This window comes from Typopeltis vanoorti, chromosome 1 (assembly GCF_054136105.1).
Source record: "Typopeltis vanoorti isolate ZY-2024b chromosome 1, IOZ_Tvanoo_1.0, whole genome shotgun sequence".
Taxonomy (NCBI): domain Eukaryota; kingdom Metazoa; phylum Arthropoda; class Arachnida; order Uropygi; family Thelyphonidae; genus Typopeltis; species Typopeltis vanoorti.
In genome coordinates, this window is record NC_143549.1 from 169,122,973 (window position 1) to 169,150,688 (window position 27,716).

At 33.8% G+C, this 27,716-nt stretch overlaps 1 protein-coding gene across 1 annotated transcript; it reads right to left on the reverse strand.

Moving 5' to 3' along the window:
- On the reverse strand, nt 1–27,716 carry LOC150110635 (pancreatic lipase-related protein 2-like). The gene is made up of 8 exons (XM_090395381.1): nt 27,676–27,716; nt 22,516–22,952; nt 17,151–17,397; nt 12,262–12,486; nt 10,531–10,764; nt 5,708–5,822; nt 4,992–5,171; nt 1–529 (listed from the first exon to the last, which is right to left on the reverse strand). The coding sequence occupies exons 1-8, from the start codon at nt 27,704–27,706 to the stop codon at nt 445–447; spliced, it is 1,554 nt and encodes a 517-aa protein (XP_090251507.1). The 5' UTR covers nt 27,707–27,716; the 3' UTR covers nt 1–444.

Below are 27,716 nucleotides of genomic sequence, written 5' to 3' on the forward strand. Positions count from 1 at the left end.
TTTTACTTGAATAATCTGATTTATTGAACATTTATAATCACTCAAAATACTGTACTATCAGAAAATAACTTAAAAAGCTTATTCAGCTTCTGGTTTCCATTTATGGAAAATTCGTATTCTTCGTTAGCAAGCTTTGGTTTATTGTATTTCAATGTGTTTAAATTTAGTTGTTAATCTAATAAATCATTTATTTCAATTACTGATAATTTTAGTTCACTTTTCTTTAATGCTCCAAGTCCCCAAATTAAACTGAATATACCTGAAATAGTGTAAACCACAGTAATAACCGATTCAGAGATGTCATTCAATATATACATATTTCCTAAGAAGCTGGGTTGGGTTAGTTCTATAAAGTTACAGATTTATCTACATAAATCAGCATAAATCTACATAATTTACATTAATTACAGATTTTTATTAGATCAGATAAAATGCATCATCAACTTAATTTTTAAGGCACGATGCGGAATTCCACTGGATCAATGTAGATTCCATATCCCCCAAGGAAATGGAATCACAGTTTTCAAAACTGCAAGAAAGAAAGAAAATTAATCAGCACAAGATTAACACATTTGAAAGAAAACTATTTCGTTTGCATATTCTTACTTCCAAATTTACTAATGACACAACACTAGCCATTTAAAATGTATGCAATTTTATTAGCAGTGATATTCTTCGCATGTCACTACATTATTAAACTGACATTAGACAAACTGAAGAAAATCAATTCTATGGGAAATCTTGGAAATTTTTCCTTGTCGATAAACGGAAAATTTGAGCAAAAAGAGTTCCTCCTTCCAATGACTATAAGAATCGCATTGAAATCGCTCTTCAAATAACGATAATGCTACAGATAGATAGGTCACAAATCCATAGAACTCCTTGACTACTCTGTGGACTTTCTCTGTTTAGAATCACAAGGTTTTCTGAAACCGAACTTTTCCTATAATAAAACAAAACGAGATCCTAAATCGATTACTTTCCTGGGACCGACATGAATATCTTATAAATCAGGGAAAATAAAACTTGATAGACATTCTTTTCAACCCCTTTCGTACCAAGCACCCGGATTTAGTTACAAACAACAACATCTTCTTCAGCAACCAAAGCACAGAGGTTAACCGAGTTCACCTTCCTTGAACGCAGTTAACTGCTGGCTTCATAACACTGAAGATCTGTGACTTCTGCTTGCCAAATGGCGGACAGTTCATTACACTTTATACACTTCTCCCCTTTCCATGTGAGGGATGTAAGGGATAGATCAACGATGTTCAACGCATTCTACTCATCATCATACAAGAAGAAAAAAAGTATTTTCAGCCAGATCTCCCATTAACAACAAACAGACAGTAAAGAAAAAATATGAAATGAAAGCCGTCCATTCCCTCATTCATATTCTGTTTCATATTGTTTTACACATATTTTACAATTTTTACAAAGACGTTTTTACACGTGGAAAATCTTAGAAGAGATTAAGATCATAACAAAATAGTGCAGTAAACCCATCTTAATACACTCCGAAGAATGGAACGATTAATTTCTGTCTTCCCATGCTCAGACAAAGTTTCTACTGATAATCTCGTTTAGTTCCGTCTCTCACGGTTTTTCATAGAGATAACTTGGCGACAATCTCAGGCAGCGAAGGCCAACTCAATGCGATCAGCCTCGAAAAGCCCGTCCACCTGGATACAAGTTTCTCGCCTGAGGTTGTTCAGTTATACGTAAAAGGTGAAAAAATGAAAAGCAGGCAGCCTTGGGATAAAACATGAAGCATTGAGCTCAGGTCCTTCATCCCACCTTTCCACTGTTCCTCTGTATCTTTCCGCAGTCTCTTACTATCGGGCTCCCTTGAGGGCTGTGATGTATTCTTTTATTTTCAGACTTCCAGAGAGGTCTTAAATAAATAGGATGCTACTAAAAAACAACATGCTACTAAATAAATCAGTAGCATGTTGTTTTTGTTGAGGGTATAACCTTTCGGCTGATTAAGGGCAGTTATATACGCCACCATCTAGGGTAATGACTACGAGCAAGGTGGTTTCCCGTTGCCTTCCTTGCCGTACTTTATCCTATGATTATAGCCTGTGTGTGTTCACGGTGCAGGTTTGCCGGCTTGCGGGATGAAAAACCCAGATAAAGTTGGGGGGAGGGGGGAGGAACCCTGCTGTCCACACCCAAGACCGGCTAACTTGGCTATGGCGAGGAAAATCCTTAAACTCCTCACGTCGTCGACGAGAATCGAACCTAGGACACTCCTTCCCAAGGCATATGGTTGCGAAGCGCATAGCCACTAGGATAACCGCGCGGACTATCAGTAGCATATCTATTATTAAATCTGATAAAAGACCAAAATCAATTATAAGCAGGCATTGTCAGCCAATACCAGCGTGCAGGTAAGGAAGGAAGTACTACAAATCTTACATACTTTGATATAATATTTTTGTAAGCTGTGTGAAGAGTGGCAATGTAATGGTCGGGAAATATTTCTCCTTATATGCAGTCAGATTTTCGTTATACCTTTCCACACGGAAATGCGCATGCCATATGGCACACGTGGTAATGGAACTTGATTTGTATCTTTTTTTTTTTTTAACCGAAATTTTTCTTTCTGCGCTAGCTTTTTTTTTTTTTTTTTGCCTGTTTTGGAAACAGAAAAAAAAAAGTTGGACAATGTGAGAAATGAAATGTAGGCAGATTGGAACAACATCGGTGATGTTTTTGTCTAAAATATCCCGCACAGACAAAGAATGAGCAGGATAGTCGACAGGAAGATTACATCTTCATGTCGACTGGCGTTCGGCAACGTTGCACCATCAACAGATACGATTCCACTTTTGGACTAGAAAATCTATCGAATGTTTGATTTGTTCTACAAATTGTGTCCTCTCCACCAGAAAGATTTAATATCTCACCAGTTTTCTGTGTCTTTTTTTATTTTATTTCATTTTATGGAGTAACAGAAATCGCTTAAGGCACAATGCACACTCCTTTACATAGTATTGCTTTTTAATAACGCCTGTGTATCTTGTGGTATGACTTACATATTATTTTTTTTTTTTTTGGCGTTTGTTGTTCGACTCTGTCGACTACTAAAAGAACTTTTTAATCCTTTATTCAGTCTGTTTTCCTAAGTTAGTCGATTTTAATACTATTTTCAGACTATAATACAAGTTTAGGTCAGGAATATAAAATGGCAGCAGTTGTTTCCCATACTTTCTTCTCCGTTTCCTCACTGAGCTCATGAAAACTGGTAATTCATAGACTACCTACGGATTACCAGTTAGCTCAGCTACCAATGATAATGACTGGATGAAGATAACCGATTACTGATTTCCAAACCGTTAAGCCTAAAAGAGTCCTTCCTACTTCCATCTGAGGAATTTTTAAAGGTATTAGAGAGAGAGAGAGAGAGAGAGAGAGACTAACATAAGGTACAACTTTGAAATAAATAACGAATAACCCTACAGATTCTACTCTGAACTGAGCTAAGGCGAGTGATTACCACATACCGGCCGCTAAATTAGAAACCTTTACAGATGCACGTAAACGTCACTTACTTAGCGCATATGCAAAATACGCTAAGTAAGTGACTAAGCAAAATACGCTCACGTGTTCTAGGCAACTATTCAAGAATGCTGCTGGTCAGTAATCGTTAATACTGTTGATGACGATGGAAAACACAAAGGATCTTTCAGAGTTCTATAATGGACTTATTGTGGGTGCCCGTTTGGCTGAAGCAACTTTTTGAAAACAGCTGAACTGACTGGTTTCTCGAAAGATGAGATATCGTAGATGTTTAGTCAGTGGAAAAATAACCGCCATTGGTCGTGTAAGAGACTTAACTATGGTCCTAAGACATTTTATTCTGTCAGGAAAGAGATCGCCATTGTTTGAGAAGGCTTGTACGGGCCAACAGAACTATGTGTTGTGTGCAGCAATTGACCGAAGCATTCAAGGAAGGCTGGTGTTTCCGAACCATATGTCATCGAACCATGAGCAGAGAATTGAAGAGGATCGGTAATGGCAGTCGCATGCCTATAAGGAAACCACTTATTTCTGCGAAGAACCAGAACGTTCGTCAACAGCGCTGTCAGGAACACTATGACGATACTGGAAGATTGGGGAAAAAAAAGTCATATGATCCGACAAGTTACGGTATACCTTGTTCTGTACCGAGGTAAGCAGAGGCAGAGAGATTGGCCTGAGCCCCACCAACCAATGAACCCAGCTAGTCTTGTAAACACAAATCAAGATTCTAGAGGTGGGTCATGTTCACGAAATGGGATCCCCTGATATTGCTGGAAGATCGAGTATCCTCCAAGGAATATCTAAGTATTGTTGTCGATCAACTCCATTCGGCATTGTTGACATTTGATCCAGCATGTGACGGTTGCTTCATGGACGACAATACTACCGTCTATGGCGCAAGAATTGTTCAGCAGCGGTTCAGCGAGCATGAATGCAACTTCCACCATCTCCTCTGACTACTACAAAATATGGATCCGAACCCCTATTGAGATGTATGGGACGTATTAAAAAAACAAATCCAGGAGCAAAGTCCTCTTCCGTCAAATCTGAGCCAGTTAAGGGACTTCCTATTGAACGCCTGGTATGTTGTAGACGTGGATGCAATCCAATACCTTACAAAATCTGTACCAAACCGCATATGTGCTGCAATTCGGGCTAAAAGAGGTCCAACACGGTATTAAATAAAAGTTTATAATTCAGTGGCCGGTACGTGTACCAATTGCAGTAGGTTGGAGATTGGTTCAGAAATTTGCTGAAATATATATATATACGCACACGCATATATATATATATATATATATATATATATATATATATATATATATATATATATATATATATATATATATATATATATGCATATACCAATTATAGGGAACCTTATAATAATCTAGCTAGTATAATTAATTTCTTCAACTATTATGGGTTGTTCTAAACAGAATATTATATTGCAGGATACTTACATTTTGTTTCCATAAAGATCCGTTATTCTGAGGGCATCCACGTTTATTGTATCAGTACCTGACGAGAACCATCCTCGATACTTATGATAGGTGACGGCAGCTACCATCATTTTCCTGATGTATGGGAATGTTATTTCATTAACAGTTATAGTGTCACCAGCTTTCATCTCGAAACCTTCCCTACATCAATGAAAAATATTAAATTTACTTCAAGTAATCAATGTTTATTTTAAATTTCTCTCTCTCTCTCTCTCTCTCTCTCTCTCTCTCTCACACAGACACACACACTCACACACACACACGCGCACACACATAACACCACCTTAAAATGAAAAAAAGCATCAGGAACTCCTCCCCGTTTAGGAAAATGAGATGGTGTTCCTAATTTATTCTGATGTTGCAACACATCTCTTTAAAGGTTCTTAATTAAAAAAAAAATAGGAAAACTTATAAAAAACTGATAAGAATAATTACATGCCGCCAGAATGGATCAATATATACTATTACTTTCAGTTGAACTTTTTTTTTCCTATTTTTTTCCACAGTTTAATCGTGGTAAAATTTTATTTCTGAATAATGGATCCGATAAGAATCAGTGTTCACACCTTGTAAAGAAAGGAAAACACAAACTTCTGCCTACAATAGTAGAATTATACTTAGTAATGCTTAATTATTTTATTTATATGAAGTTTTACCAGATATTCAGCAATACTCACTGGACCACTGTGAAGTTGTAAAAGTCACCATTTGGAGATAGCAGGGCAAAATCCACCAGTCCAGAGGTTGTGGGTTGATCTCCTGAAATCTTGATAGAAATTCGAAGATTGTTCCCTATGCGTGTTGAGGGATAATAAAATCAGGTCATATATTAAATAGTGGTAATACAACATCTATTATTATGTTCAGGAATAATACTATCGGAACATATAGTTAAAAAGCAAGTATATGAAAGTATAGTGTTTTTTATAGGTCAAGAATTTTTGAAAATGAAGAATTCGGAACCACTGACCAAAAAGAAAATAGCTAGTATGGAACATCAATGGTTTTTGGAATGTATTGGAATATGGAATATATCGATTTCTGCTTGCCAGTTTTCTTTACAGGTACACCATAGGTATTAAATAAGATTAATTCGTTTTGATACTGACTTTTTTTCTAGCATTGAACATAGATTTTTACAATAAACGGAAATCTCCTTTGGTTGACTTTGAATTATTTCTGCTTACAATTAACACAGGACCAAAAGTCCTACAGTCCTACCGTTTAAAATTCAAACGTATTTTTCGCTCCGCGCACGCACGCACGCACGCACGCACACGCACACGCACGCATACACACACACACACACACACACACACACACACTGACGCTTCCAAGTACATTAAAATAATTCTTCATTCAGCAGAGAAAATAAACTACACTTTGATTTTATACATTCATCTCTCTCTCTCTCTCTTTATTTCTTTTCCTTTAGTCGTTCCTCATCTTTTAGCTATTTGATAATTTCTACGCTCAGTTTCGTTATTCACTGAATAAACACTAACCTATTGGTCAATTGCTCTTCCGGTCATTAATTTCAAATTAAGGTTGAACTTAATTGAGCTTTCTGGGTTTGTATGCTTATCTTAATAACCACCATGAAGTGCCGTCTCAAACAGTCAGCAACCAACTAAATAGATCTACTCTTGGTTGTAGTCTGGTTATTAATACTGTTTCACCACAGCTATTCTAAAGGACGATTGGAAAGTGGATCCTCAGCTTCTCCCCAACGGCTTATCACAGATAAGTGGGGCATGATCATTTGCAAGGCGAAACTAAAATTCTTTACTCAACACTGTTTACATAACTCTGTTCTCTCTCTCCCCCCCCCCTCTCTATACCTAAATTGGGACTAGTAATTGAAGAGTTGAATACGTTATCAAATAAATGGACTATATGCTTATCTGAGATAATGTGTATATGTAAAAATAACCGATATAAATTTGATTGAATTATCATCATCGAATTCCTTTTACCTTCAAGTGGTTTACAGAGGACTGTGATAGTACACTACATTAAAAGATTATGATATTAAAATAAATTGTACTATTAATAAATAATGTACAGATTAAATAACAGTGGACCAAGGACACTGATCCTTGTGGTACACCACTGGTTACCTTAAATCTTGCAGACTCCCATTCCCAATTTACCACTTTTTTGATATGTGAGTCAGCCATCATCTTATGCATGCTAATATTTCATAATCCAATACCAAATTCATCAATTTATGCAACAGTCTTCCATGCTGTGTTCTGTCAAAAGCCTTAGCAAAATTCAAAAGTATCATACTGTATCCATTTTCCTTGTCTAATTCGGTGGTAACCTTATTATAGAATGTGAGCAAGTTGCCAAAAGATGGCCTTCCGTTATTAAAAAAAATGCTGTTTGTTGCAAATTAGAAATTCTCTGCCAACCATGAGTTCCGACAGATAACAAATTAATCTGTTATTTGTCAGAACTCTAATACTGTCAGATTTGATATTTCGGTCCTTTAATATCAAATCTGACAGTATTAGATGTAGTTGTTCCTCATCGATTCGTTTAGATCTTGGTCTTCCTCTGGATCTTTTCCCTGCCATTTTGAAATCAAACACCTGTTTTTCTAATCTTTCCTCTCTCCCAATTTGTTTAACTGACTGTATCACCTTAGATTAGAACTGCTCACACACGCACACACATATCCTTGAGTGCTAACAATGTCAAGTTCCTTTCTAATATCTTCATTTCTGATATGATTCTGCATGTGTTCTTTCCCTATTTTTCTCATAACTCTTATATCTGGTCTCTAGATATCAACTGATTTTTTTCTATTATTATTATTATTTAAAACTGATTTAAACGCTGCCTTTTATACAACTAGTTTAGAGTTTTAACTAATTTCTCCCTTATTTCATATATATTTATTCAACTCACACTCCACCTTACCGGATTTACTTATTCTATTGGCTATTTCCATATTTAATTTGTTTATCTTCACTAAAAATTATGCCTATATGTTTAATTTGTCTATAGGTTTCTCCCTCAGGATGCAAATGTTTTTTTCGGTGTTCCTGCCCTTTTCTTAGTTTTGATTTTTTTATTGTTGATTTTCATGCAGATTCCTTGCAGAGGTATTCAATTAAGTTCAGTGATCCATTCCACTTGTATTTGTTTAAGGTTTAACATCATGAAAATAATGAAGTGAGATTAACATCTCTAATTCTGATATCAGATTTAATGCCACTTTCTTTCATAAACGTGATGAATAACTGTGGAGATAATGTGCATTATTACAACACACCTGATTTTATTTCAAATCGTCTTCTTGTACCTCCTTCAATCCTAACTTCTACCTTACAACTTAAATATAGAGTATGAACATACAATTATTTCATTTTTAATGGGTTATGGCTTAAATACAGATTGTTATATTCGTGTGATCTCGCCTCTGTTTGTATTGAAATGAAAATATGATTATGACACAGAGGTTTTTTAACTCCTCAAAAAGTTTTAAACTCAACCTCTCCTCTCAGAAGTTTTCTTAACTTCTTCTCAACTATGTCTGCATAAGTAGTCAAATTCCTGTGTAATTCTCACGCATTCAGGTTTTATTTATTTATTTTTTTCATAGATAACAATAATAACTAAAGCTCTATAATCATCCGGAATTCGACCTTCTTCCCAGGTCTACTGAATTATGCAGTGTGGCCACTTTAAAACTCTAACCTCCATATTTAAGCATTTCTGATCGAATATCATCTTCTTCAGCTGTCTTCCCCATTTAAGGTTTTTGATGGCTTTTTCTACCTCATGTATTGACATGTGATTGCATTCCTCTTGAATATTTTCTAATACCGTTCTGTCATGGCTTGCTTCATTTAGCAATCTTTCAAAGTAATTACTCCTGACATCCAGAATATCTTTATCTTCAGTTTGCATGTAATTTTTATCATCTCTGATACCTTCACAGTACTCTTTCCTCCGTTTCTAAACTTCTTCAATAACCTCTAGATATTTATTTTCAATGTTCTTACCAAAGTCCATGACTTTAGTAAGAACATTGAAATAATTGAAATTTGGTAAGAAGTCTTTCCATGACTTTTGTTTAGCCAGATTTAAACAGTTCTTCGGTTTCTTTCATTTTTCATTGAATGTGTGGCACTCCGCAGACTATGCACTGATTTGCTTTCTTATGTTTTCTCTATATACTCTCGGAATACATTCTGACTGACTTCCTAGGATGAGATATGCTTTCTTCTTTTCCATGACTGGTTAACTACTTGAGTCCACTATGAGGCATTCTGATTTTCTACTCTTGCAGCCTACTTCGCCAAATGATTTCTCTGGTTGAAGAAATGTTTTTTTTAACGTCTGCCATTTAGCCTACAAGGTTGGCTTCTTGTTTTCAAGTTCTTTCATTTTTTCCTTGAATAATATTAGTATATTTTAGTCTACAGTTGACTTCAGTCAATGAGATATTCTTATTTCTCGTGTCTTCTCTCCATGTGAATTTATGCACGTCTTTATGCTGCAACTTGTTTTTAGTGATAACTAGTCCATATCTCGAACAGAAATCTAGCAGATACTTCAGATTACAATCAGCTTTGCTCTTTTCTCAGAACTGTCCCAAACATTTCTTATTCATTTCCTACTCTATTCATTGGATCTCCAACAAGGATCTAATTTTCATTTTTCTTTATTACCTACCTTCGTTAATTACTCCATTTCTTCTTTAGTTAGTAGAACTTTCTAGGCGGCTCATTGTACATTTTTTCCTTAAAATTTGTTCGCATTATTCTACTTGAAATTTCCTGCCACTCTAGCAGGTTATGTTTAGGTTTAGTGCTGAATACAATAGCTATCACTATCCTTCCTGATTCTCTGAGGAAAACAGCGGCGGTCTTGTTTAACCTGACAACATCCCAGTCTGCATGACATTTCATCTTGTTATAATCACTTTTTTTTTTCTTTTTTTTTTAAATTTACACCAAAGTGAGATACAGTCTGGTTGATTGAATCCCAAATTCAACCCATCCTCGTTTGTTCAGTATCTATATACTATAGACACAAATGAACCACGAGAAAGAAGTTCCCGTCGGTTCTTCGCATTCCTTGAAAGGCTATTGGAGGTTGCCTCTTAGTTGTTTAGCTTTTGATCCTCAAGCGACTCCTTCAGTGAAGTATAATGTGAAAAATTCTGTATGAAGCAAAATCTATTTGCGATCAAAATGCAACAGCGAGAAACTCAAAGAAAGCCAGAGAGATGTTTATTTTTTGTCTTAGTTTTAATATTAATTAAGTTTTTTATGCTAATTAGGTACTAATATCCACATTTAGCATATTTCTTTAACACCAAATCCAGTTATGGAGAAATGTCAGAAATAGAAATACCAGGGTTCTCAAACAATGTGAGTGAGATCACTCTGAATTCGAATATTACATGAAGACCTTGGTATTCTAGTCCATGTTAAATGAACATCATAAACTAACATCTGAATTATAATGAAGATAAACTTACCACAATACGATTCTTCTCCATGCGTTTTAATATAATAGGAACCTCTCCCTTGTACTTTATAACCCATAACTGTACAAGGTTGAGACTTGCAAGTTGCGCATTTATTCAACATGTAGTCGTAATATCCGCCAGAACAGACAAAAGATGTAAATATACAATTGTTAGTGCCCCTAATTGATTCTATAAAAAGGTGGGCAGCCCTTTCATGGTTACAAGCACGTCCTCGATTCCATGCTGAAAATGAAATGAAAGGAAATTATTTAAGAATAACATCTTCATATTCAGAAATATTATTTTACTGAAAAGTAAGAACCCATTATTATTAGCACATGTAAGATTGTTAGGGTCCTGAATTATGGGCAAAATACCTTAGGGTATGGGGACACTTTATCTTATGGCTGGTTTGCTTCTCTTGAAGACATACGGATAGGAAATAGGAAGAAAAACCCGAGTATCTTTGAAGAAAAACAAACCTCCATCACCTCCGCATAAGACAGGCTAACTCACTTACTTTGAAAAGAGCCCTAATAAAGGTTTCTCATGCCTTAGATGGGATTCAAACTAAGATGTTTGAAACGAAAGGCATTGTCGATACCAATTGAGTTATGAAGGTTCATGTAATGCGATAGGTTTAAAATAACTGTAACTATTAATTAGTAAATTATAGGAATATCTATGATCAGTAGCTGTAATTTAAATTCAGAACACATTTAATTTCTGATGTTTATTTTGGCTCCTTTATTTTAAACGAATGTTATGAGAAAAAAAGGAAAGGATTTCTTTTCACATGCAAAAATGTGGGTAAAAATTGTATTAATCGTTGCATCATTTTAAATCAAAATTTAGGCAAAGAGAAGTTCGTACTAAATGAATGTTGTGTTTTCTAGAAATATTATCATATCTAATAGGATACTTTACTACACGTTTACCAACCTTGAGAGGTAAGACGAGTAAGCATCTTATGCAGGTTTACCAACCTTGAGAGGTAAGATAAGACTTGATCGGAGTATATAAAGCTTTTAGAGGATATCCTACCAATTTTGAAATTTCCTATCACTTCGGAAAAATTGCGTACGGTTGAATATAAAAACACTCAAATAATTAAGGTCTCATCTAAATGTCAGAGTTGAACAGAAACTATTCTGAAAGATCTAATATTATTATAAGTGGACTGAATGTTAAGCACAAAATAAATAATTGCCAAAAAATTAACAAAAAAAAACCGAGGGCAATTGCGCCGAAAGAAATAGACTTCCCCAATCCATGTCTTTTTGGATAATCTGAATAATGTTAAGATCCTTAGTAAATCACTATCTTAAGAGAACAGTCATAAATTCTTTGAAAGCTGAGCAACGTTATACAAAACTAGTCCTGTTTGAATCTATTATTTAATTATTATTCTTATGAACCTCTTGAGAGAGAGAAATAGCTTTCTCGCACATATGAATTACGGAAAGATATATCGCATTTATGATACTTGGAATTTTCATGCATTATAACTTACGAAGTGTCATTACTACGGTCTATTTTTCCTACATATGTGTGCAGGAAAACTGATTTTATTTATTTTCAACATTATTTTGGGTTATGCCCAAAATAAATTTCGATCTTTTAATATTTATCATTGTACATTTTGTTGAACTAACAAAATTATGCGAACCATTTTTATGGTAATTGTAAATATAACTTTTTGAACTACCTTTAATTTCATACAGAAACTTATTTACTTACTAAAAACATCTGTAACTGCTCCAGTGATCGTCGAACTACATCCTGGCTGTCGTTTGCCGCCATTGGGATAAAAATCTACGTGCCCGAAAGGTTTTTCTACTCCGACCCCTCCTGACATAAAACTGTCAGCATTAGTGTGGATGATATCAACAAAATCACCATCTGCAGGATCTAAGTGGACGTTTCCTTCATAAGATTCAAAAAGAGGACTAGCTGGATCAAGACCTAAAAAAAGGTCAAATAATTAGATTTTTATTTATTATTATTATTATTATTATTATTATTATTATTATTATTATTATTATTATTATTATTATTATTTTATTCACATGATTGATACACAGTCAAAACAAGATATTCAAACTACAATTTGACTAGTGATTCAGGACAATTCAGATTCTACCCAAGAATCTAAGAATAGTCCGTCAGGTAGCGTCGTAAAATATGGACTGTTCCAAGTAATGCTTTTTTTTTTTGTAGGTCATATGGGGTCACTTCATTGATTTTTAATTGCTGTAAATAGTTATACAGCTTCTTTGAAGTTGCACCAAGTGCACCGATAACTATTGGAATGAATTTGGTGTGTTTAAGCCACCGTCGGCCAACTTCGATTGCCAGATCTCGATATTTAGTCATTTTTTTAAAAATTATTTATTATTATTATTATTATTATTATTATTATTATTATTATTATTATATCTGAAAGTTTTAATCAACATACAGAATCAGCTCTTCTATATGATATTACTTAATACTAGCATATTAAATTAAATACATCTATATGTGTAGTGGATTATGATGATAGCAAATTTGAATTTCGAGTGTCATTTACAGTTAAAGTATTCTTTTTTTAGCACCATATTTTGCACCTGGGTTGATCATAAAGACGATATCCCAAACCACTGTTGTAGCTAGCTTTTATTTTTTTAAAAAAATAAAAGCTAGCTACAACAGTGGTTTGTAGAAAATATGCTCTAATCAACGAAATCCAAAGTCGTGGTACTTTAGCGAATAAATATTATTTGAATGCCATTCAAAGACGCTTAAAAAGGAACAAATCATCCAATGCTTCATCAAAATAGACTTCAGCATTTCTCCAGACTTTTTGTAGGTATTGAATTTCAAAAGTAGACACACATAAAAAAAAAAGTAGGATGTCGAGTCCTTCACCTGCAACCGCCCCATTTTTCCTCTCTTCAAGGATTTGTTGTGGTATCATATCATATTATTAGGGATTATGATATTAGGGATTTGTCGCATAAACCAGGGAGAAAAAATTCAGAAATTATAATATTAAAAAACAGTATTATATAATAATGGTATTATAAACATTATTAACTCTGACATAATTTCTGTTTGAATTATGCCATGGTCGGAATGATTATATAATTAATTACACTGGCCAACAAAAAATTTTTTTTTTTCTGCTGATTATGATCTGACACTTGTTTTTTACTAATTTGGGTGCGCTGATTTCAAATATCAAACCAATTTTTCTCTGTCATGTCAGGTTTTTCCTCTATGGCATTTTCTTTTCACTAATTTGTAAGTTTTTGATAGTTTTAAGGAGGCAGTACTATTTAGAGGATCAAAAAAATCGATTTTTTAATATTATTTTCTGAAAGTATGTACTTTTAAAAATCTGTTCCTAACTTTTTATCAAGAAATTCGAAAAATTCCCGAAGATATAGTCTATTATTCAAAGCTGTGCGCAGATCAGAATCGGAGCGCTCACCGCTCTCGCTTGTTAGTAAACGAATAAATGCGTAAGAACCTGCAACGGCACGTACGGCGCTTTGAATGCGAGAAAGGCCGATAACCGACCTAATACATTTAGGTGAAGAAAAGTAGGCGATGACAACTGCCTAAAACAAAGAACGATCGAAATCAGTTAATCGTTAATCGATCGTGAAAGTATGATGAGCGCTTATAACGTTTCAATAAAGTCTCTGGTTTTTTTTGTCTTGTTAATTGCATGTTAGTCGGCAGTGAAGAAAATACATCATGTCTAATATTCGGAATTGTGTCAATAGTGTAGATTCCTTCTGCTACATTCTAATATTCGGAATTGTGTCAATAGTGTAGATTCCTTCTGCTACATTTGTGGCAGCTTTACTGTCCCCAGTCAAAGGACAAATATCACTGATCTCGTTAAGAAAGTGTACTTTGCATACTTTGACGTAAAAATTGCAGATCAGGACAAGTCATGGGCTCCAAATAAAGTGTAAGTCACGTGTAGAAAATTTACGACAGTGGAGCAAGGGAAAACGCCAAAAATTAGCTTTTGGCATTCCAATGATTTGGCGTGAACCGAAAAATCACGTAGATGATTGCTATTTTTGTTTAGTTCAGACTTCTGGTTATAATAAGAAGAATAAGAAAAAAATTGTGTATCCAAATCTCGATTCAGCAATTCGGCCAGTTGCTCATTCCAATGAAATGGCCGTGCCAATTCATAAAGGACTTCCTTTACTTGAGAACGAGCATGATCGGGATATGCCAGATGTTCTTGAGGAGCAAGACCCGGATGTTGATTTAGACAATGAAAATTTAATTTCTAGTTCTGGACCGCAGAACTAGAAATTAAACGACAGAACGTTTTACTCAAGCGGAATTGAATGACTTAGTAAGAGATTTGAGCCTATCAAAGGAATCATCGGAATTGTTAGCTTCAAGATTAAATGAAAAAACTTACTGGAGCAAGATACAAAGATAACTTTTTATCGTAGCAAGGAAAGTAATCTTGTACAATATTTTAAACACGAATGTGGGTTTGTTTACTGTAACAATGTGTCAGGTTTACTAACCGAAATCAGTGTTGTACAATATCATCCAAATGAGTGGCGTTTATTTATCGACAGTTCAAGCAGAAGTCTCAAGTGTGTCTTACTACACAATGGGAATGTATATGGCTCAATTCCTATTGGCTAATTAGTCCACTGAAAGGAAACATATGAGGACATTAAAAAGGTTTCTGAAGTTATTAAAATATACAGACCATAACTGGATCATCTGTGTGGATCTTAAAATGGTGAACTTTTTACTTGGCTTTCAAAGAGGATATACAAAGTTTCCGTGTTTTCTATGCTTCTGGGATAGTCGAGCTAGAAACCAACACTGGAGTCAGAAACATTGGCCTCTTAGAATATCCTTAAATGTTGGAGAACAGAATGTTATAAATCAACCTTTAATCGACAGAGAAAAAATCATTTTTCCACCTCTACACATCAAACTAGGTCTTATGAAGCAGTATGTTAAAGCTTTTTACAAGGTAATTGTTTCCAATACATATGTGACAAATTTCCACGACTTAGTTATGAAAAAATTAAAGCCGGTGTATTTGATGGACCGCAAATTAGAACTTTAATGAGAGACCCAAATTTCATCAACTCTATGAACGAAATTGAGAAAGAGGCCTGGACTTCATTTACGATGGTTGCGAATAATTTTCTTGGAAACAAAAAAGCGTGCAATTACAAAGATCTAGTGGAAACAATGCTTGAAAATTTCCCGCGGTTGCAACATGAGCATAAAGCTTCATTTCCAATACAGTCATCTTGATAGATTTCCCGAGAATTTAGGTGCTGTAAGCGATGAACAAGGCGAAAGATTTCATCAAGACTTAAAAACTATGGAAGATTACCAAGGAAGATGGGATTCTCACATGATGGCCGACTACTGTTGGAGTATTCAAAGGGATTGCCAAAACAGAACACACAGCAGAAATTGCTACAAACAAAAATTTATTCCCTGAAACTCGTGTAAGTAAAATTGTTATTTTTTTATAAATATTCTTGTAATTTTTAATGAATATTGTTAAGTAGTTATGTATCTAATTATCGTCCTCTCTCGCATTCAAAGCGCCAGTACGTACCGTTGCAGGTTCTTACGCATTTATTCGTTTACTAACAAGCGAGAGCGGTGAGCGCGCCGATTCTGATCTGCGCACCGCTTTGAATAATAGGATATATCTTCGGGAATTTTTCGAATTTCTTGATAAAATGTTAAGAACAGATTTTTAAAAGTACATACTTTCAGAAAATAATATTAAAAAATCGATTTTCTTTGATCCTCTAAATAGTACTGCCTCCTTAAAACTATCAAAAATTTACAAATTAGCGAAAAGAAAATGCCATAGAGGAAAAACCTGACGTGATAGAGAAAAATGGGTTTGATATTTGAAATCAGCGCACCCAAATTAGTAAAAAACAAGTCTCATATAAAAGTCAGCAAAAATTGTGTTGGGCTGTGTATTATTATCCTCTCTCTCTCACACACACATATCTGAAGATTTCCCATGATATCAGTAGAGCTTCTTACTAAATGATTTTCAATCAATCAAATTTATTTAAAATTTCAAATTAAAACACAAAATTTACGTCGAATCCTATTACTTAAAAGTGGTAGCTTATACGGGTTCCAAGATGCAAATGCATAAGCTCGCTATACAAAGTTAGTTTCTAGATATATACCAAATAAACATATATTACGTAAACATATCACACATTTAAGGAGATCTAAGAATGGATTGTTAAACACCAATTACAAATATATTTATATATACAGTTACCCTACATAAATTCATCATTTTTTGCAAAAGTGCGATTCGAACTTTGATTAGTTTAATTATTAACGTTACAGCGGCATATAATTTTCGATTCCAGTTGTGCATTTGAGAGAGAGAGAGAGAAAAAAAAATTATATGCTTGCTTTGGAACAAATAATATTAAAATAACCACTAATGCCTTTCTTTCTTCTTTCCTTTTATGTTTGGTCTTTTCTTCAGTTTCAAAAATGCCTGAATGAACCTATGAATAAAAATATAAAGTTTTTTTATATTAGTTTGCTACTATATATATAAAAAAAAAAACTAGTCACAAAGAGCTCACCTGTTACTCTACTAGGCAAACTTCTCTTCAGTGACTTTAATCTCTCTCCAGCAAATCCTACTACTTGAGCACCGAGACTAAAGCCAATTAAATGAGTATTTTTTTCTGAATAGGTAAATATATCCTTTAAAGTAATTATTAAGGCTGCTATCTGACGACCAACTAATTCGGAATTCACGGCAGCTGCATAATAGTTTGGTAATTTAGCACCATTTTTCCAGTCAACAGCAATGATGTTCAAATCTTCCTGTAAACCAATACATACAAAGAGAAGGAACATTTTACAGTTCTGAATGAATTTAACAATAAAACAGTTAAATTAAACTAATTTTAAAATATAATCATGTAAAACTTTAAAACAAAATTGAAAGTTATTAAATGTGCTGTTACACTGTTCAACTTTAAGTAATGTTTTACATCCTTGACAGGATTCAAACCACGTGTTTCTTCCTAACCAAAGGGCATCTTCAAAAAAGGACTGAATTGCGTAGGTTCTCGTTTTTTATTATTAGGCTATTAAGATTTTTTTCAGGCGAAATATGTATAATATTTACATTGTGAAATATTAATTTTGAATTGTGAATAATTACTTTTTGTATAATTTTTTTCATATTTCAGCATGTAAACTTAAGACTAATTATTAAATATATTAGAATTAACATGTTTAAAACTGGCTTGATTTTACATACTGATTACCCGATGTTAATAATCCTGTAACGATGACGGGTCTTAAACGTATGTAGTTGTAGCCTCATTGCAGTGTCCTTATATTTACGGATAGTAAATATAGGGATATATGTGCAATAAATATGTGAATATACATTTATCTTTTATATATGGACCTATATTAACCAATATTTACTGATAAGTAAATATAAGGCGCCTCTAATGTGTCCGTATTTTCATTTTTTCAGCATCGAAAGTAAGTTTATTAGAGGAAAATCAGTTTGTTACCATTTTTTCGTCTCCATTTGCCATAGTTTGCATTTTATTTGGGAATTTGATCTGCAACGAAGATCAGTGCAACGTCATCTGGAAGTTTGTTCAGTTTACGCGATAATTGTAGGTCACAGAAATCGTTGATGTAGATTACGAACAAAACTGGTCCAAGGACAGAATCCCGGGGAACACCGTAATTTACCTGAAGGAAATGCTGTAGTTTTGATTTATTTATTCTGTTTGTGATCTACACATTAAATAGCTTTAAATCAGTCATTTTACGACTAATTCCTATAGCCTTCAGCTTTTTAACACTATTTGATATTGTGTCAAAAACTTTCTGTCGGTGTAGAAATATTTTAAACTAGAAATATGTTAGCGTTAATTTATGATAACATTGTGAAGAATTATTCAAGTTTATGACATTTGAAATGTGTGCTCGTATGTGTACTTAATTTCTGTCTGGTTCTTGGAGAATGTTTTCCCCTAAAATTTTTATTAATCTAATTTTGACTAATTTCTCTAATATTTTAGAGAAAACCGAGAGAAGAGAGATCGGCCTGCAATTTTTAAGATAATTTTTGAATGATTTTTTATGAACTTTTGAACTTTTTTAAATGAAGATTATATTTTCATAAGCTACTCTCTGGTAAATTTTCGAACCTTTTCTTGAGTTTCTTTCTATATTTGACACTACAATATATTTAGATCCATAATATCCTTCATTTTAAAATATACATTATTGGATATTCTAGTCCAGGGCTGATCTGTACACCGTCATATCCCGGAATTAGAAATTTTAAGCACCAACCATAATAATATTTTTGTTCATTCTCAAATAGGAGAAAATTATATTGAACTCTCATTTCTTTTTGGAGTGCAATTTACTAACGAGCTATTTATAATGATTAATCTGATTTTTGTTGACTGTTGGAAAGTAATCATTAAATTTGTGCTAAAGTTTTTTTTTTTTCCATTTAAATATATATGGTTATCTATAATAGTAATATATATGAACCATTATATTCTAAATGTGCCGTTTTATTTCTTTTACTTTACGTTTAATTTTGCTTAGTGTTGGGCAGACAATTGAAGGTAAGTTAGCTGATCTTATACCGTATAGGTTTTCTTCTCGAAAACTGGGCATTTACATTTCACAAAACATGCAACCGACTAGAAGAACACATTCAATTTTACAAAAATAAATAATTAGTAATTTCTTTAATTACTTTGACCGTAATTCCAAACAACCATAATAGCCGGATAAGCATTGGGATGCTAACTACGACGGTGGTGCCCTGAAAAGTTCTCGGCCTAACAATGAAAAAACGAATTTATAATTTCAAAATTATTTTTATTTTTCAACATAATCTCCCTTAAGACTAGTACATTTATTCCAGCGATGCTCCAGCGCCATTATCCCGTTCCTGTAGTGGTTCTCAGTAAGATCTGCAAAATACCCCTCTACAGCTGCAATCACCTCTTGATTCGAAGAACAACGCTGACCAGCGAGGAAGAAATTTAGTTTTGGGAAGACATAGAAGTCAGAGGGCGCCAAATCTGGGGAATAGGGGTGGATGTTCCAACAATTCATAGTGCAGATCCCTTAGTTTTCCCATTGCCAAAACACCTTTGTGGGCAGGTACATTGTCATAATGAAAGATGATTTTTTTCTTCTGCAAACTGGGTCTTTTCTCACAAATTTTTTCGTCTAGTCTGGTTAAAAGATCGGAATAATATTCCCCGGTTATTGTTTTATCCTTTTCAAGATAATTAATAAACAAAATGCCTTTAGCATCCCACAACACCGATGCCATGACCTTGTCTTCTTTGGCGCTGAACAACCGGCTTCCGTCCATTGTTTTGACTGCTGTTTGGATTCTGGTGTGTACCGGTGAATCCAAATCTCATCCATAGTAATAAATCGATGCACAAAATCAGTTTTATTCTTGTTAAAATGCTCCATGCACTGTTCATAGATTTTCATGCGAGTGAGTTTTTGATCTGCACGGCACCCATCTTGCACAAAGCTTTTCATTTTCAATTCTTCATGCAAAATATATCCTACACGTTCTTTTGAAATGCCTATAGTCTCAACAATTTCATGCACTTGGACTAGCCGGTCATTCAGTATCATATCGTGCACTTGATCAATGATTTCTGGTGTTGTTACACTTTTTGGACGTCCTTCACCTGTATCATCTTCAAGGCTGGTACGGCCACGTTTAAACTCGTCAGCCCATTTCTTAACGAAGGAGAAGAGGACCCATAAACTTTTATGAACTTCGAATGAATTTCTTTTGCCGTTAAACCTTCTTTTACAAAGAATTTTATAACTACATGATACTCACTTTTATCCATTTCAAGGGATACAGACGACACTTTTGTTTCCGAGAGCTGTATGAAACAAACTACTTGATAGAATCACTTGCAATTTCACATCGATGTACCAACGACAGATGTACCAATTTAGAAAAAAAAATCTTGCCGATATTGTTGCCATCTATGGTTCCCTGCTTCCACACGACGGGACCACAAATTGAGTTTTTTTGTTGCAGCTTCCACCTTCTGTTGCACTTTAAATACAGTTCCATTGCTACCTTGTAAAGTCAGATTTAAATTCTTCAAAAAATCAAAAATGTCACAAAGGTAGGCAATCTTGATTAACCAATTGATATCATGAAAACTGTCTTTGAATTCAAATATTACATCCCTAGCCGTTGGGGGATGTTGGTCTAAGAACATTAAAACTCCAACCTTCATTTCAATAAGTCTTCTTAAAACATTCCCTCTTGACAGCCATCGCACTTCGCAGTGTAAAAGATGCTCATCTTCACTCCCCATTTCTTTTCACAACGCAGAGAATATTCTTGAATTCAATGGACGAGATTTTATAAAGTTTATAAATTGTACACGCTCTTGCATAGTTGCATTTAAAAGCAATGGCATTGGAAAAAGTCCAGTACGTGCGCCTGTCATTGTGCGGGCTCCATCGCTACTCAGTCCCACACATTTCTTCCATTCAATGCCCTTTTCAATGATATAATTTACAATGGAATTAAAAATTTCTTCAGCTGTTGTTCTTGTTGTCAGAGGTTTACAAAAAATAAATTCTGTGTGAGTTGTTTTGTCACAATCGTATCTCACAAAACATATCAAATTGGCATTGTCCGATATGTCTGTACTTGCACTCCTTTAAGTGACTACGACAGTTTCTTCGATATTATTTGGCATCTCCATGATTCTACGCTTCACTGTGTTATTTGATAGCGTCAGCATATTTACTTGGCTCTCCTGTTTTTATCACATATTCGAGATGCTAACATCTTCATTGCTGGAACCATTAATTTCTCGGCAACTGTGTGAGGATAACCAGTTTCAGCAATTAATTTTGATATTTCATAAGAAGCCATTACAAGGTTTTCAGACCGAGTTCCCTGAGAAAAATTCGAAGACATAGTCTTCTTGGTAGCTATTAGTTCTCTCTTTTTATTTATAAAGAAATCTATTGGCTTATTACTGTAGTTCGGGTGTTTCAATTTCAAATGTCACTTCAATGTTGTGCGGCAGTTTAAAACGAGTCCATGAGACCTTTGAAGGTCTCATGGACTCGTTTGAAAGTGCCACACAACAAATAACACATAATGGTTTTCAGCACCCTTGATGAAACCAAATTGTATGTAATCCTCAGAATACTGTCGGGTCAAGTACATCTTTTTTGTAAGAGTAGTAGACAACACATCGGGCTGCCATTTGTTAGTACTGTTCTCAGAACTCGTGCCCCGCTGCACGTCACTCGATTGTTCATTGCTAATCGAAGAGTTTTGTAACTGGCACATTGTTTGTTTCTTGTTTTATTACCCATTTATCCATCGTTAAATGGGTAATGGCAAGCGAGACGAAGAAAGAATGAAATAAACTATTTAGAAACAATTATAGTAATTACGGTTGTTCAGCCGAACCCACCAGGCAAGGTACACGTAATCAGTAAATACAAAAAAATACGCTCTCTCTCGATGCTTAACGTGGCGGAGAGTAAAACAAACTCCAGACAGCCAAACGATTCGGCTGGTGGCACGGTTGTTGCCATGCATCCTCGCCATTAATTGAGCTACTTTATCGCAAACAAAGAGACTGCGAAAAATGGTGACGCGGACGCAGCGCGTTTTTCGTCTCTATTAATTAAATTATTTATTCATTAGTCCAGATTAAACGCTATTTACTTGTATTTTAGAATTTTGTGAGAAAAAAAACCCAAAAACGAAACACCTAGGTTTTCGAGAGTTTTTTAGGCGACCCAGCATTTAGCTTTCGTGACCCAGTGCCGGGTCGTGACCCACCATTTGGGAAACGCTGCTCTAGATAATAAAAATAACAAGACTATGGCTAAAATAACATATTGACAACGAAAAATAACATAACATACCGTGTCAAGAAAAGCATTTTTCATTTTCCATACCCAGGATAAGTTGCCTTTTCCTCCAAAACCATGAGTTATAAACTTCAAGGGACGATTAAAATCGAAATGACTGTACTGTATTGAAGAACTGTTCTTATAATCGATTAACTCAGGATTATAGTAATTTTCGCGTGTATACAAAAGAAATTGAGTATTCACAACCTCTGGTGGATCCGGAAGCATACCAATGTGTTTAAATGTGCCGTTTCTATAAAAGCAGCCAAGGTCCTCATAGCAGACGCTGCTACCTAAAAAATCTAACAGTCCATAACGGCCTTTCGAGCTTGTCATCACCTTCTGCCTAATCTTTAGCTCTTTCAGAGATTGTATAATGGCATCATAAATGTCCGAATCACTGTCTGGCCAATCAGTATTCCAGGATAGGATTAGAGTGCAAAGGCTCACTGAAAAGGAATTAGTAAAATTCTTCAAATAAAATCATTAAAGAACATTTTTTTAACTACAGTTTATATATAAGTAACATGCTGATGTTGAAATTTAAAAGCAATATATTAGTGATTGTTAATAAAATACTATGATCCTTATTGAAAAAAAAAACTGGCTGAAATAAGTAATTTGAAAGGAGAAGGGAAAATAAAACAAAGTCTGACAAGTTACGTAAAGTGGGATGAATTACATATTATTTTACAGTAACCGGAATTGTCGAAAAACTATGAAGAAAACAAAAGTTATGTGAGCTCGAATGAATTATGTTTTTAAAATTACCAGCGCACGTCGAGAGAAAAAGTGATTCAAATTACGAAATTTCATGTGTCATTAATGATTATCTGCACATAAAATGTGCGACGAGTTCCCAAGAATAAAGAATTTCAGTGATTTTATTTTTTTCACTTTTAAGAAAGTTAAGGCAAACACATGATGATGAAGCTGAGTCAAAGTAGAATTTATGAATGAAAAAAATAAAGAAAAGAAAACGAAAACGAACCATTTTCTCTTACTGCTGCTTCCAAATGAAGCTGAGATTAGATTAAAATAGATAGTGAATGACTTTTTGACTTTTTGCCTCAATGTTTGTCCTACATCTTTTTGACTTTTCAGCTTATTTTATTTAAAAAATCCTGTGTTACGTCTCCGCTCTCACTATTCGTCCAATCTAGGAGGAATCTTCAGACAATTTTTATTTTCTAAAATGAAAATCAACCTAGAATAATACTGTTCAAATGGGAATTGCTTCCTCCTGAATGATATTTATATCAAGTAACATGGAAAAATGAAAATACAAATAGATTGGCTACATCAATGGAGAAGGATATTTTGAAGAGAATCACGTTGAATAGTCGTCGTAAGAAACATTTTTTATAAGCAAAAATCTGGAAACTTTTGCATTGCATCTGGTAGAAAGTAAATATCATCGTAAATACTACACTAACGATTTCCAAACAAATATCTAATAGTTTAATGAATGGAAGAAAATAAAGCTAAAAAAAAAAGAAGACCAAACTAGTAAAAATAAACAAATGAAATATACCCTCTAACGCCTTTCATTAACCAAAGGGAGTAATTGGAGCTCCTGAAAGCGATCTTTTTATTATCGTACAGTCTTTCATTTAACTCAGTTATCAAGAATCTAAATCTCAGAAATAATAAAATGTAGTAATTGTACAAAGTATATATATTAAACTCCAAATATATTATTTAAATTATGTACCTACGTTACACACTAACTTAGAAGTTTAAAATAAGATTTTAAACTTCTAAGTTAGTGTGAACACGTAGGTTTTTGTGGTTTAGCAATTCTGTGGGAAGTTTTCGGTATTGAGACCATATTATAATATAAATAAGGAGTTTAATAAAAAATTAAAAAATATGCAAAATATTAAGGATAAATTTGCTTTCTAAATAATATACAAAAAGTATTGTTGAAAACTCATTATTTAAAATCCAAAAAGTTCCGAAACTTTTATACTGATGACGTTTTTAACTGGTTTGGTAAGTTTTGACAGCTTTTGATTCCAAGAGCCGTGAGCTTGTTTATTGATTATTCTGTTTTTCGAGTGGAGTGGATGTTTTCTTCGGTGCCCGAGGTTCGTTTTTCGTGATGTAGAGAAATTATCATGTATTATACGAATAAAATTATGCATACTGTGATTTCAGTCTCGATGTGCGCTATGAATTTCTATTCTGATTACGAAAGTGAAAATGTTATGCATCGAAATACTAATATTGCATGGAAATATGTTTCTCTTTAGATAAAACATTTAAATAAAAAGAAAAAAAATCAGTAAGACTGAAGAGAAGTAACTATTTCATGTTTGGTTACGTTTCTGAATTTAAAAATAATATAAAATGACTAAACGTGGCTATTTGACTGGTTTTAATTTCATTAAAAGCAGTCACCTCCAGGTTCAATATTTGTATTTAGGAAGAACGATTGGAAAATACTTTTTTAATTAACTTCCAGCCCACTTTTGAGCTGTCTCTCAGTTAATTAAAAAAAATTATTACAAAGAACGCAGATGTGTCCCTTTCCAACATTTTTCTAACAAGGGGGAACTCAGCCAAAATTTAGCCAATGGTTGTGAGAACCGTGAAAGTATAACTCTATGCTTGTTGATTAATTATTCCGTCTTCGAATGCAGTAAATGATTTGGATTCATGTATTATCACCTTTATTATTCTTCATTATCACCCAGCTGTTGAAGGACGCTTCTTATTTACCTCATCGGAAAGCTGTGAAGATAGCTGCTGATTAGATAGTGTTTTTATCATTCCTTGATATTATTACGAAGAAAATTGTTTACACTTTCTCTAAAACATCTGACATCTTAATAAAGTATCTCAGGGTGCTTTTATTATTCTTATTATTGTTATCAGTGGCTGGTAAATTTCCTCATCATTCACTGGGTTTAATGAAATAGTTACATCTTTTAATGGTTATCAAAATATTTTAATATACAATATACATATATACAATTACACAGCCTTAGCTTTCTGTATGATATATGAAAAAGAAAAAAAAATTCTGAGATAAAACTCTTATATTGATGATTCATTAGCTTTGAGTTAAATTTGCAGTAAACAGAAGACAAATATACTAAATGTGCGCAAACACCTGTGCAGGGAATTATATCTGATCGTTGATTTAGAAAGAAAAAAAAAACACGATTCTTTTGATTTAAGGATTGATTCCTTTGATAACTATTTAAGAGGTTATACTAAATCCAACGGATGGAAATAATCTCCGCTGTTAAGATAAGAAACGTTTATTATAATACCTTCAGCCATCATTTAAAACTTCGCACAGCTTTTAAATTAGACCGATACAGTCGTTTCCCAGTTTATTACGTAATATTTCCAGGTTCATATTACATATGGATGTAATACACGCATATCCATATCTGAAAATACGGACACATATACAGTCTCCCTCCTCCCTCTCTCTCTCTCTCTCTCTCTGTGAGAAGTATCTATTCAGTACTATGGAAAGGCATCTTGTATATCTACTGAAATTAACGAATTCCTTCTGTAGAAAAAAAAAAAAAAAAAACAGAACGACCAGCAAACCTACAAAAAATGCACTATTTCTGTTGAGCGAATACGAGAGTTTTAGTTTTTCTGTGTAACTTCTACTTCGTGTTCTGATGTTGTATTTATATTGTTCTACAAAATTGTTTTCCCTTGGTTACGAAGTAAATTGCAGTTTACTTGACACGAAATTATAACCTTGTTTTAATCTTTTAGCCAAGTGTAAGCAAACAAAGTTTGCGAGTGAAGTATCTTCATGATTGGTCTACTCGTCTGTATACAGATGCTGCTGACTTTATACCAGTTGCATCAGTATTCCGTAACGCAAAGCACACTTCCTTTCAGATATGTATATTGGTATGCATTATGGGAAGGATCAGAATATTTTCAGAGTATTTTAATAATATTGCGTTACACCATTTTACTACATCTATATGAAAAATATATGACATCTGCACTGATTTAACCTCCGTATCTTCTTGAGTCTAACTCACACCGATGCCATGTTAATAAAGATAGAATTCGAAAGCCTCTATGAACAAATAGACTAGTCGTGAAGATTCTTCACGTGCAAACTTTGTTTGCTTATTTCTGCCTTATTGAATTTCTGCCTTCCGAACAGAATCGAAAAATTGGGAGAACGTTTAGGAGTACCACATCGCATCAAATGTAATGATAATGTTCAACAATAGCTAAGAAGATTTAGGATTTGTACAGAGCTAGTAGTTATTCAGAAGGAGAAAAAAAGTGTATAATTATATATATATATATATATATATATATATATATATATATATATATATATACAAGGTCCGGCTGGTGGCGTGTGCGAAGTGTGCAATATACACAGGCGCCGCAGAAGAAAAGACGCCTAAAAGATGTCAAAAAATATGAGATAAGAGTTTAAACGAACAACGAATGGTACATATAATTATGAATGTACGTCGTCTTCCGTTCGGGCCCCTTCAGATCTTCCCGGAAACGAACAAATAAATTCTGAAATTGTATCCTGTACCTGATTATATCACTGTAATTTTTGATTAAAATTTACGAAGATATACCTAAAATAGTTCTTTATTTTTTGATGTATCATAAATCAACTTGTGATTAATTGTTGAGTTCCGTGTAAGGGCCGTATTCTAATTTTAATCGGATCGGATGCATGTAGTCTGGCCCTAAAAGTCGGCTTGCTACTGATAACTCATTCTTCTCGACATTCGAGGCTGTTATATTAGCGGGCTGTTAGGGCGGCGTCAGCGACACAAAATAATCGGCGAACTCTCGAGTCCAATGCGAAACATTCTTGTAAAATTCTCTTATCTATTTTCGTTGAATCTTCAAAAATAATTTATTTATTAATGCAAAATTAATGTAAAGAATATTTGAATAAATCTCTTAACTTTATATTACTATTTTATATTATTTTGAAAATTTATATAACTTGAAAGAATTTGTATAAGCAGAACCAATCCGTAGGTAACATTATACTGTAAAGCGATTTTCATTTGTTTTTCATTTCCTGTATATATATATATATATATATATATATATATATAATTCTCAAAATTTGTAAACAGATTGGTTTTCGCTTCTCAGAAAAAAAAAGTTTTAAAAAAATAATATGGATATACGTTTACTTACAATTCACGAGAATATTCAAAATTTGTTTCATTATTGATGAT

Bases quoted from the DNA above. Each gene is read 5' to 3' on its own strand.
- LOC150110635 (XM_090395381.1), bottom strand. From the start codon at position 27,706: ATGAAACAAATTTTGAATATTCTCGTGAATT. The intron at 17,398-22,515 runs GTATGTTATGTT...ATTGGTTTACAG, and splicing joins AAAATGCTTTTCTTGACACG to GAAGATTTGAACATCATTGC. The intron at 10,765-12,261 runs GTAAGTAAATAA...TTTCATTTTCAG, and splicing joins AGCAGTTACAGATGTTTTTA to CATGGAATCGAGGACGTGCT.